This window comes from Eutrigla gurnardus, assembly GCF_963514095.1.
Source record: "Eutrigla gurnardus genome assembly, chromosome: 14".
Taxonomy (NCBI): domain Eukaryota; kingdom Metazoa; phylum Chordata; class Actinopteri; order Perciformes; family Triglidae; genus Eutrigla; species Eutrigla gurnardus.
The window spans coordinates 12,022,925-12,036,120 of record NC_139937.1 but is presented as its reverse complement, the minus strand read 5'-3'; the positions used below and the strand labels follow the sequence as shown (position 1 = coordinate 12,036,120).

The window sequence follows — 13,196 nt, the reverse complement described above, 5'->3', positions numbered from 1 at the left end:
CAGCTTGGTGCCGCAACTGAAAGCTTTGTAATATTTTAAATGAAATGAAAGATTTCATTAAACATCAACATGAATTCATGAGGAGTCAAAGTCTCATTTGATATTTATTGTGATTATGACACAATGCTTGTGTGAATGTTTCATCCTACCTGGCATTTGTATAGGTTTCTTGAAAATGCTCCTTTTCTTCTCCCTGACCGGTTTGTCGGGACCTTGGATTTTCTTGCTCTCTCCAGTGCTTTCGGTGCTGTGGTTCTGTGACTCTCGGGATGTGATGTCATTCTGCGGCTGGACCACACTCAGACCGCTGTTCTCCAGAGCTTGCTACAAGAACAGAACAGAAATCTGTTTAAATAAAAACACGGCTTAAAAATGCTTCCATGTTTTTTCCAAGTCTATTTTTGCCGCGTTATTGTTATAGATTCAATCATTTCAGATATGGCTTTAAATAATGTGGTAGATATTGAAAAGAAATGTTCAGAACCAAAGCTCAGTGATAATCACATCCTGTTGAACTGAAAAGCAGAGGCTCTACTCAACTCAGTGTTCAAATATAATCATCCTTTCCCCTGAATGGGTCGTGTTTCCACAAGCGCCAAAGTCATCAAAGGAAAGCAAATTGACAGAAAGTATAATTTAGTTTCCTTCTTCTGTCTAAGTATATTCCCACTGCGGGCCCTCTGATCTCCATTAAAATATGTTCTGCTATCTTTGATAACTTTGAGGTCTGACACACACACACACACACACACACACACACACACACACACACACACACACACACACACACACAACACACACACACACACACACAGAAAGCATTTTCAGAATATGGTGTTTTTGTCCATCCTGATGGATTATTGCTTTTCTCATTCCAGTGTTGCTTTCAGATTCATTCATTTTAATCATATACTGTAAATTAGGGCTGATGAATGTGGTTCGCAGTCTATGAAGCTCATTCTGAGTTTTGTTCTGGTTGGTATCTTATTTATTTAGTGTAGATGGATTTCCATTGCTCACCTGCAGGATGTCCTGGTTGATGGCAGTTTCCATGGTAATTGCTGCCTCCGGAGGTTGGGGCTGGACCGTCTCCCCGCTGACCGGCTCCGACAGCCCTAGAAGTTGCTGGATGACATCTGTCACCCCCTCGCCGGCCTCTGATCCTCCAGGAGCCTGATCTGTCGACTCTGTCTCCTAAGGGAGAAAAAAAGGGACAAGGGAGGAAGAAGAAGGGAAGAAAGAAGATGAGCACTGATATAAAAAAAGGGCCATTCACAAGGACTGGCTATAATTTATAAGTGGCCTTATCTTAAGGAGGGACTCTCTGGAGCATTAAATTAACTAATTATTGAAGGGGGTGCCCTCATTTTGGCAAAAGCCTCCTGGTGGTCCACACCAGTGCCCCCCCCCCCCCCACACCTTCAATCAGCCTGATTCCACCACTGCATTTTAAAATCACTAAACACATATAATAATTTGGAAAAATAGAAATTGTTTAACAGCATAAAACTGAAGGAGAGTGCTGAGCTTTTTGTGCAAATGAAGCTGAAGCTTTTAGAGTTTTGGGCAAAGGGAAATGATGGAAGTACCGAAATGCCAATGGAGAATAATTATAATCATTATCTAAACATCTTTGGGGAAAGAAGCCATGGTTTAAAAAGGCAATACAGTAATGCAAAGGCTCCCAAAGATTCTGACCTTTTTGCAGTAAATAAAGCAACTAATTTGTCAGAAAATATGCTAATTTCTTACAAATCTAATTAAATGTAATTACATATTGAAACTAGATGCCCTCTGTTTATCTGCTGTGGTGTATAACTGTGTTATGTGTGTTAAATAGCATTAACCTCATCCACCGGGGTGAAAATAATTAACATCCTTGAATATACTCAGTGGATGCTGGGCCGATTAAGTATAACAACCTTTTTGCCCATCTGTTTTGCATACTGTTCCCTTACCGGAGTGCCGGAGGGCACCTCAATAACAGAAATGTGCATCTTGCTGATGTGGGCATTCAGACTGCCCAACTTCTTGAATACACAGCTGCAGTCCATGCATGGGAACAGTGGTACGCCTTTAGTCTGGAAGAGAACATAAAACACACACATTATCCCCGGCTGCTATGTATGCGTTTAGCTGTTAAAGCTCCCCTCTAGTGTCTCATTATAGGCGCTGGAAGTCTTGTATTTCAGGGTGAAATACCACAGTCCCATGCAGATTGAGGTCATGATGTTTAACTGTTAATGTATCGTGATGGGGTTGTAGATTTCAGTTGGTGGAACTCAGCTGATATTCCTGCTTTGCCTGCCGAATACATTTGTTTTTGTATTATTTAGACTGCTACAAGAGTACTACCAATTAACGCCTGATTCTGGAGCTCCACTTTACACAGTGATTTAGACAAAAAAAAGCAAATATGTTTATGTCTTTCGTACATATAATAACTTTTTTTGGTGATCGCTCTCCTTACTTTAATAATGAAAGACATAAACATTAACAAAAAAAAAACGTTTTGCAGCTAAATATTTTTATACAACCATCCATTTTAAAAAAACTGCACAAAAAGTTACGGGAAAAATATATTTTTTTCAGGATTTGTTCTTCTACTAATGTGGGATGATGGATAAAGTTATAGTTTTATAGAGAAATTAACAGCTTTGGTAGTTTCCAATGCATTATTCTATGGTTACCCCCCATGAGAAATAACTAGAAAAGTGTGCTTCCTTACTTTGAAGCAGTTGAAGTGTCCACTAAAATGGAATAACAAAAAGCTGATGGAATCAGTTGAGGTGGCAGCAGATTTGTATTCCGCAGACGTTTGATGCCATATTTGTGACGACAGCGTGACTGTCTAAACATCCGACACCACCTTACGTGATCAAAACACTTTTGGATTCACACTGTGATGATTGTAGTTCCCTGGCTCCTGAGTATGCATCTGCTCATGAAATCTATTGTGAACGGCTGACCATAATTTATTCATAACGTCAGTCAATCATAAGGACTTACTCTATCTGGAGCCGGAGCGCTGAAGGACACTTGTGAAAATGAGATGCATTATTTACATGGTCCTGCTGTTTGGCTTTCCAGAAGTAATTCAATCAACTGGCCCCCATCATGGGCTTTAAGCATGGAGTAAACAACCATGTTGGCAAGCATGAAAGAAAAAATCAGTTCTATCCCCTTTTGTTAAAAAGACAAAGTGTAGGAAAGACCAATAGCACCCTGAAGAGAAACTGATCATGTAACATTTCAATTAGACGTTCAAACACTAATTTTCCACAATGGAAGGAGCAAAACCAGCAATAAATATGGACAGCTTTAATTCAACCTGACTGTTCATCACAGCGAATCGAATGGGAGGCTTATTTTATTTAGACTCAATTAAGTCTAAAAGACATTTAAAACACCCTCACTGTAAAAACAAAAGAGAGGCGTTTGTATGGTGGCACCAATTTCCCGTGTCTTTTTAGTCCAGATAATTACAAAGTAATTGCAAATTCAGATATAACCCATGACACTGACGATTAAAGGTTATGCTTGAAATGACATAATATAATAATTCTTTACTCTGGATAACTGTTGACCCATAAGCTTAAAAGTTGACTTCTCATTGTCAGAGTTCTTCTTCTGTTGGAATATTAAGGTCGCCTCAAGATATTAATATAAGAAGGAATATTATACAAGGTTAAACCTTCAGCTGATGATCTGGAAATGTTATTCAGTCAGATAGGAAAAACCTTGAAAGACCAATTTCACAAGCTGAGATCTGAGCATTAACAACATGACCTATGGTAAAGCTCCCGGTGATGACTGATGCAGTATTATTAAAGGTCTTTGTTAACAAACCCTAGAAAAGGACATGCAACACAGGAGTCAAAATTGACATTCGGGAACCTAGGGAGGAATACTTTCAACCTCTCAACCACAGTCAGGTACAAAGAGGATGTAACCTTAGAGACTGAGCACCGTAAGAGAGTTCAGGATAAATTAGGATGGATAAATCTTGGCTGCTGTGAAGTCCTCACAAAAGGTGGGGGGAGGGAGGGGGACAAATGCTGAACAAAAAGCTGCATTCATTCCCACCAATATAGCAAGGTTTCCTGCATTGAATGTAGGCCAATTGCATGCCAATTGTCTTGGATAGCAACCAATCAAAGAAAAAACCCTGAGTGACCTAAAAACTATGTGGTATTTCTTCTGGACATGTGCATTGCCTATAAGAAATTGAAACCAGTTACCACTCTTGGCTCTCTTTTAGTTTTCCTGCTACTGCAACCAAACAACAACAACAATATTGGACTATCAGCAATCATTTCAATGTAAAAGCACTAGCCACTTATACTGAAGGCTTTTTATTTACTCCTTGGGCTCAGCAATTCTGTACACAATGGAAAAATACTGTAGAGAGAGGCTACATTCGCTGCTACCAGCTGAATCATACTTTTAATCTCCAGCTGAGATGAGCAGCAAAGGACTGGTGAGCTCATTTCTTTCCAACTCCACACCAAAGAATTGTTTTTCTTTTCCAAACTTGTAGACTTAAGAGTAGAGCTGGGTAGCATTTAAAAATCATCATACTAGTACCAACACCAGTAGCCTTAAAGTGATACCTTTTTTTTTTCTCCTTCATTTGAATGGAAGCATTCAGTTGTGTTAAATGCTGCCACAGCCACATTGATTATTATCAGATGCTGCAGGCATATAATATATATATGCAGATATTGTTTGACTGGAGACATTTCAATACTACCTGGTACCAGGTTATTGGAGTCAATAACTTAAAAGTTATCAAGTACCAATACTTGTACATGTAACAGCTCCCAATGGAGCCACAAGGCTTTATAACTTGTTCCATAGATAGTACTCTCAAAGACCTATTATCATTCACACCTGTAGGACTGTGTGCTTACCTCAGAATGAACTCTCTGAACATGGGAGTGCAGGTTCCCTTTCTGGGAGAAGGAAGCAGGGCAGAACATGCAGAGGTGAGGTTTCTCTCCAGTGTGCCTCACCATGTGAGTCTGCAGCACCACCTTCTGGTTGAACGCTTTTCCACAATGTGTGCACTTATAGGGCCTCTCACCTGAAAGGAAGGGGCGACGTCAGGTCAAACACACTCTGATTACATAACAAATAAAGGTAAATAGTGAATGCTAAGTGTTAATACTACTACTGTCATCTTTCTAAAACCAAGCTCACGTTTCCATCTTCTGCATTTATAATACTCAATAAATCCACTACGTCTGTTGTTGTAATTCATCCTGCGATATCAATTTCATATGAAAATACCTGTAAAGCCACGCAATTTTGTAACCATAGCACAAACATGAGGCCATCTCTGGTACATGCCTAAGTATAGATGACTAATATCCAATCTCTCGTGTGTTTGCATTTCTGTGTGTACTGTGTTGTCTTCTAGAGCGACTCTTAAACTCATCGGCGAGAGGCTGTTTAAGATTCCAAGCACAGAGACAAGACATCAACTCCATCCACCATTAGTCATCCAACCAGCCAGGCAACCAAACAAACACACACACACATCCACGTGGGAATACACACACAAACATACATATATATGTATGTATGTATGTGTGTGTGTGTGTGTGTGTACACACATATACTGCCTAGAATTAAAATTCAAAACTCTAATCAAGAAAATACCACAGGCACCCCAGACCTACACCTAAAAGGAGGCCACCGAGGCACTAATTACAACATTGGCCAGTGTCATCAGATCATCAGATCAGATCTACGTAACTTAAACGTTTCATCCCTCTTCCGTGCTTTTCACTCACCTGTGTGTATTCGTATGTGCCTAACAAGTTGACTGGGCTTTTTGAATGCCTTCCCACAGTGGTGGCAGCTGTTTTGGAACGCGCTGCGGTCAATGTTTTTCTTGTAGTTCCTGGAACTGGAGCTGAGCGACCTGCAGGAGGAATTAAACACAAAAAAGTCGAGTTGGTTTTACATACTTTAAGTTCACAGAGGATAACCTAAACTACCACATTCGTGTACTTCAATGAGATCCTTTTTGATAACTGCTGGATTCATGTTTCCCTTTTCATTTCAAGCAATTTTCTGCCTGACTCGGTCAAATAAAATAAAATCAGCATCTTTAGTCCTGCCTGACCTCATCTTGACGTGACTCTTCATGTGCTCCTTGAGGTGTGCAGACGTCTTGAACTCCTTGTCGCAGGTCTTGCAGGTGTAGACCTTGACGCCCGACAGCTCCTTACGGTGCTCCTCCAAATGGAGAGACAGCTGGCTCTGAAGAATGAACTCATCTCCGCACTCTGCACAGATCAAATTCTGCAGGGTCGGTACCATAGGTGGTAGAGGAGACAAAAACAGAGAGATGCATTTCTTCCTAACTGATAGTCAATACAGAACGACGGCGGGTTCGTGTTTGATTGGCCGGCTGACTGACCTCCTCCTTCTCGTGCAGCATGATATGAGATTTGAGGCTGGCGATGCGCGAGAACCTTTTATTGCAAACGGGGCAGGTGAAGTCAGACGCCGTGTGCGTTGACTTGTGGAGTGTGAGGTTGAAGTCGACGTTGAATGTCTGTGGGCACTGGTCACACCGGTGAGGCTGCAAGGGAGAGAGAGGAAGTTAGAGAACGTAAGTGTGAAATATCTCTCTGTGTCTCTCAAGTCTCCCATTTGATATTTTCTCACTCCTTGATCCTCTCTTGAACCAGAAGTCGTTCTGGTCCACCCCCTTAAAGTCCATCTAAAAGCCCTTATTTCTGTCCTGATTAGCGAGAAGCAAGAGATGGCTCTCTAAAGAGCCACGAGCGAGGATACAGGAGGGCAGCCTTCACGGACACGACCCCTCATTAGATGACTGTTTCAACGCAGCAGCTGATCTGCCTGGTCCGATACATCTCAACATCACTGGAGTTTCATACCGGAGTGAAGACAGAGAACAGATTAAACTCAAGTGTACAACAAAAGGGCAACTTTTGTCATTCATTAAAAATATTATTTTCTTCATTATGTGTTCATTCCCCCATTAACTTTGATTATGGTTTCTATTCAAGTCTGACACACTATTTACATCAATGACCGTCATTTCCATTCAGTCACACAAGGAAGATTATTCCTGAGGGTCGGGGTTCATATGAGCCACATCATTTGTGTGTGAGTGTTCAAAAGACACTTTAATAATATTCTGGGTAAGAAAATAATAATTGAACAATCACAGTATCAATAAATACAAATGTTAATAATTAATAAATAATCAATGCATTCGGCCAGTAGAGATGGTTACAGTACACCGTTTGTATTCAGAAAGCAGCCTGGTATTCATGCAGCTGTTTATTAAACAGGTAACAGGCTACAAGAGAAAACACTTCTACTCTGGTTGTGAAAACTGTGTTATTAGTGTTTGTACAAACTCAATTAACTTCTCTAAAGACACATTTCCTCGTCTCCTCACCTCACATGGTTTCCTTGCAAGATGCAAGTGAGGGGAAACGTGAGATTCAACTCAAGAGACTTGGGATGCACCCCTAGAATCAACAGCGGCCATCGGCATAGCAACAGGTATGTTCAAACATAATAATTCACTTTACCATCTAATCATAAACAATTTTCGTAAGTGTTTATTTTTAGGTGTCACAGCTTGAGAGAGAAGCAGACAGAAAGACAGAAAAGCCACCATGGTACAAAAGTAGAGAATATTACCAGAAAGCATAAAAAATGTTTTTCTCACAATGTAGAAATGGCCCCGATATTAAATTCCACTTCTGTTAGAAGAGCTGACTGACTTAGATTTAGGAGTGCATTCTCACTGCAGTGAAGGCTGGGAGCAACACTGACACCAGTGAGTCTTACTCAGAGTGGCAGACCTCAAGGTTGATGCTGTTCAGCCTGGAGAGAGGGCCTTGTTCACGCTACTCGACTCTGCCATTGATTTTCAGACAGTTTTTGAAATTCCCAAACACAGGCCCCAGATCAGAGGCAAATGCGTGTCAGCTCGGTGCTCTCACATCAGCACTTGAGTGCCGTGTGTAAACTGAGCTGCCGGTGCATTGCAGACACATTCTAGATATCTAGCATGATAATTATCTGAAGGTGAAGGGGAGCTAATGAGAGTGCAAGGGTTGAGGGGAACCCTGGTGGAGTGGTCACCTCACCTGTAGCCAAGCTGTGTGTGCTATGTGTTGCAACGGCAACATCATCAAGCATGACTAAACCAATCACTTCATGCTTGTTTTTCCATGACAAAATGTATTTTAGAAAACCTCATAAGGGATTCCAGATTAATCTTGTAGTGTGACTTCAAGACTCCCGATTACAAGATATCAAGTTGTATAGTGTGAACAGTACATTTCTGGTCCCATTATTATCTTGTCATGCCATAAGAGACGGTCAAGACAGGAGAGAAAATGATGGAGGTTTTCCTTTCTTGTTAATAGGAAGCAGCTGGATACCAAGGTTAAGGTTTGTGTTGAGTGAGTGCATTATGTATTTGAGGATTTCTCTGATGTAGGAAGACCAACTGTGAGAGGACGTAATGAAGATTCAAATAGCCACGGAAACCAATTTACTATTACCGGCCAGTAAACACTGCAGCAGAGGAAATTGCAGCCGTGATTCAACATCTACAGGAAGGGGCTGTGATATTTTCTGTTATTTAAGACTGTTGGGAACCAGAGAGGGAGAGACCATAGCAAGGGGGTGGGGGGAGGGATTAAGCAACTTTGGTCGTTATTAACAAAATGTTATTATATTTTGGCTAGACCTGAGTTGCACCAACAGAAAAAAAGTCTAGAAAAGCAAGGCATTAGTAGAAATAGCTGCATCTTCCATGGATGAATGGCTCACAAACAAATCTATTCAGTGTATTGTGGCGGACGCGGCCAGTATCCATCTTCCACAGTAATTTGCCATTCATCCGGGTGTCAAAGCCGTGCCACTGCAATTTGACAGTTTCCACCGTTCAAAATTCAGGAGCAGAGGGCCAAACATGTCGTGCCTTTGCGCTCCATTGCTTTGCAGACACAGCACAAGATGTGTCTTAAGCAGCCCGACATCAAGACTTATTCAGCAGCAGTTTATTTAATCAACTCAACTGAGGCTGTGCTCGTTTACATCTTACCCTGTTAACTAAAAAACATGTGGTGATACAGAATGTTATGGCTCTAATGTCCTGTTGCATAAGGATAAGTGAATAATTCACAGATGTGTTCTGTATGAAGAAAATCTGGGAGGATGCCCGCCATGTAGTTGATGGGAATGAACAGCACATTGCAGAAGTTTGGGAAACAGCTTGCACCAAATATTGGGATTGGCAGACAAATAAACAATGGCGTACACGGCCATTTGAAACTTTCACATTGTGAAAAATCATCTGAGCTGAAGGATCTAGGAACCCTAGCTTTAATGGTGAGCCACTACTTTGGCCTAGACCCAATGCTGTACTGTAGCTGGGACATAGTTATCCTCATAACCTGCACCAAACTCAGGTGGGCAGGTCAGGTGGAGCTTTTTATTGAGCTTTGCAGAGATAATCCACAACAGGTCAACTACCTCACAGATGAAGTTAACTGCTTGAATGCTCTCACCTAAAACCACCATCACAGCTGCACTGTTACAACTCCTCTGTTATATCCTGTGGTGTCTAGCTGAGCATTGGGCAGGACAGCATTTTAATCTCAATTGGCTGTTGAGAGGTTATTAATTATAATGTGGTTCTACTGGAGTGGATACTAGTTTTACTGTCCAGATCCAAACTCTGAATGTGTGGAATCGCAAGAACAATATGAATACTGATGACAAGAGAGCAAGCGTACTCCCTCTGTACTTGTCTGGATAAATAAAGGTTAATACTGGTAACTGTGTTTACCATTTTGTTATGCCTTTGAGTGCCAAGACCAAACATGCCGTACTTACTTTATCGTTGACCTCATGTTCGCGGAGATGCTTCTGCAGCTGGCTCTCAGTGGTAAAGATCTGGGCACATATTGTGCACTTCTTGTCCTTGAGCTCTCCATCACCGAAACCTTCCGCCTTATTGCCACTGGGGTCTGCATCTGATCGAGCACAAGGGAGATCACTTCAGTGTCTTAATGTGGTTCAGAAGGCTTTCTTGTAACAACAATATGTGAAGTACATGACATGGTGTGTTTCCTACTTTAATTAAACAGGTGCTGCATTCAGTGGTTTTGTATCTAAAAACCAAGGCAATATTAATATATGCAACATTGCATGACAGTCCTCTCTCTCTCTGCATTTCAAAGTAGTGACATATATTGATGTGGTTTAAGCATAAATACACACACACTGTGGCTTGTTATCCATATGAAATCAGTATCTCAAAGTGGGGTCAAGAATTAAGTGGAATCGGCTGGTTTTAAGATGAAGAAATAATCCCAAACATTAAAGGTTTTTATTTTGTTAAATTTCATCACTTTAAGTTAAACGGTTTTCTTTGGTGAGAACCCAATTAGTTGTTGTTGCAGGCGGTTGCTTTAGCAAATAAAGGCTAATAATGACAGCCATAGTTCTCAAATGAGCCTGCTCATAGTTTTTACATTATTTCGTATTTTTTAGCTTGACTAATAAAAAAACAACAACGTAACTTTAGACAACCACAACCACTCTAACAGCAGTGTTTCACTGTATTTAACGAATAAATTAGCATACTATCGACCACACTTCGGTGTATACAGAAGGGAGATTAGCAGGTAAAATAAAGTTTTTAAATTCACCTTATGTGCCTCTGTAGAAGTATGAAGACGATGGGGGAAACTGTTTTATTATTATATTGTTTCAACGATAAGAGTTTCTAAAAACGTTCTTGTCCGTCTGTGAACCTGTTGTCGTGTTTGTGATATCGGTTAGGTATACAACGGTTTGCTTCCGTCACGCCCATCTTGGCGTTACAAACACGCACACTGATAACATGGGAAATTAACCCACTGTGACATGTTTACCATATGTACGTTGATGCTAACGTGAGACTATTTTGTCTTCGTTGCCAAGTAGTTAGCTTAGGTGCATCCATCAGCGAAATCATATGGTGAACGTAATGTTATCATTTAGTTAAGTTGTCCAATGAAAGTGTCATAACTAAGCTAACGCTAAATGTTATATTCCGATGATGACACCAAAATGCCAGCACACCGAGTGCATACCAACAGCCCGTTTCAACACCTGTTTAGGGTCATGTCAATACGTGAATGTGCATGGCCGTAACGGTAACGTAACACAACAGCTCCACGAGCAGCAGCTGGGCAGCCCCGCTCGTAGCGTGCCGCACAGAATCAAAATAACAATGGAAAACATTTGGCGTGTTAGCCACGAAGCTAGCGGTAGCAACGCGAGCTAGTTAGCAACAACAAGCTAACGACGAATTACTAATAAAGACAGATTAAGTATAAAAACTGTGCATTAACTGCCGCTACACGAGACCGCGGTTGTTCAACTCGCGAACGCCAATTTAGACTGGAAGCCAATAAGAAGAGCCACCGAAACGTTATTAATATCATTCCGCCTCAATCACTCCTTCGCCGCACAAAGCAAAGCCCACCCGCAATACTATATCCGGGGACTATATACACTACATTGAAGTGTTAATATATACGCTACGGAGATGTTTGTCCTAATAATACCGGGTTATTTGGATAGCCCATAATCTGTATTTTTTATTCGTTTAATTTTGGTACTTGTTACCTGTTCCGTCGTTGCTTTTAACTCTCAGTTTGCGAGGCCGGCCCCGCGGCATAGTTCCAGTACTCAGGGCGGGTGTGCTGTGAACGATTTGCTTTTCAAAATGGCGACTCCGTCATCTGTAGACAGCATCGTACCCATGAAGACGCACAGCTGCACGGAGTAGGGAGACATCTACCGTTAGGTTAGTTGAAAATGCACCTTCAGGTAAAAAATACTGTTATACTGAGAAGGGAGTGAGATACTTTAGAATTATGAATAATTATAAACAATTAATATGTATAGAATATAGCCCATACCTTCAGTGCCAGTTTAGTTAGATCATTTTATACTTTCTGTACTTTTCTCAAATATCCCAATTCATTGTAAAAGATATATACACCTTACAGTATTAAAGATGAAACATCTGTTTAACCAGATAGGAGCCCAGCTTTTTCCCACCTGACCTTCTACCAAGAATACTTACAAATAAACAAGAAATCCAATTTAAAAAAAGGGCAATCAGGGAATTTTCATGTGGAAAGAAATAAAGATATTGTCAAAGCATTGTTTTTAATTATCTTCCTACCACTTCCCAGCCCACATACACATTCAATGGCCCAGATTAAACAGACATTGTCATTGATAGCTATGTTAACACAATTACATTAATTATACTAGAGAGAAAGTACTTATCCCGAGTATTACAATATACTGTAATTCCCAACAGGTGGTGCTGCATCTAGCAGAGAAAACACCATATATGGATCTCAGTACTGATTACAGTAACTCATAAAGTAGGCTCCCTGTAGAGATATAACTGATACCATCGGAAATAAAAAAAATACCGTAAAATACTGGGGACTATACACTTACCTATGACACAGTTTAAATCCATTAAGAGTATCAGACAGAAAATATAATAAAATGTGATCTTCTTTGCCATCACAACTGATTGCAATAGATGATATGATATTGATTTTTCAAGAAGGTATGAGGCCGGTTGTAAAACGACTCTACTGTCCATTAACACCAGCAGAGGGAAGCAATGAGTTATGAATGGCTTTAACCATTTATGGGGCCAATAATTCTGGAGATGCCAACAAGCTGACGGTGCTGGTGTTCCTGTTTAGGACTGTGCTGCTGATCTCCACTGCATGAAAGACAGCGTTTCACTCTGATCTCCTCTGGATCTGAACGGCTCCCAGCAAATTGTTATGCGGTGAATAGCCGACATAACACTTGAAACTGATCTCACCTTCCCCAGTGAAAGACACGCAGGCAGCTCACACACCCACACACAAATGTACTCAGGGTGTCATGTTTATGACTACATCCATGCCTCATTTCAAACGCTTTTCTTTGGATGTTTGTTATCCGGTGTTGTTATTGATAACTTCTCTTTTATATATTCCAGAGACAGGAAGACAAGAGAATGGATGTGAATAGACACAAATAGGCCCTCTATATATGGAATATAGACTATTAAACCTAACATGTAACATAGCTTATGGACTAAATACTGTATTTGCATG

At 40.7% G+C, this 13,196-nt stretch overlaps 1 protein-coding gene across 1 annotated transcript in view; it reads right to left on the bottom strand.

The window, feature by feature from the left end:
- znf236 (zinc finger protein 236) overlaps nt 1–11,794 on the bottom strand; it is a 36,995-nt gene extending 25,201 nt beyond the window's left edge. Inside the window, exons 1-9 of the mRNA XM_084027854.1 lie at nt 11,686–11,794; nt 9,904–10,043; nt 6,431–6,595; nt 6,134–6,312; nt 5,799–5,929; nt 4,914–5,086; nt 1,959–2,081; nt 1,021–1,194; nt 150–324 (exon numbers count right to left, since the gene is read on the bottom strand). Of these exons, the coding sequence (XP_083883980.1) occupies nt 150–324; nt 1,021–1,194; nt 1,959–2,081; nt 4,914–5,086; nt 5,799–5,929; nt 6,134–6,312; nt 6,431–6,595; nt 9,904–10,043; nt 11,686–11,737 (1,312 nt within the window). The 5' untranslated portion in view covers nt 11,738–11,794. The remainder of the gene's footprint in view (nt 1–149; nt 325–1,020; nt 1,195–1,958; nt 2,082–4,913; nt 5,087–5,798; nt 5,930–6,133; nt 6,313–6,430; nt 6,596–9,903; nt 10,044–11,685) is intronic.
- Nucleotides 11,795–13,196: the final 1,402 nt, after the last annotated feature.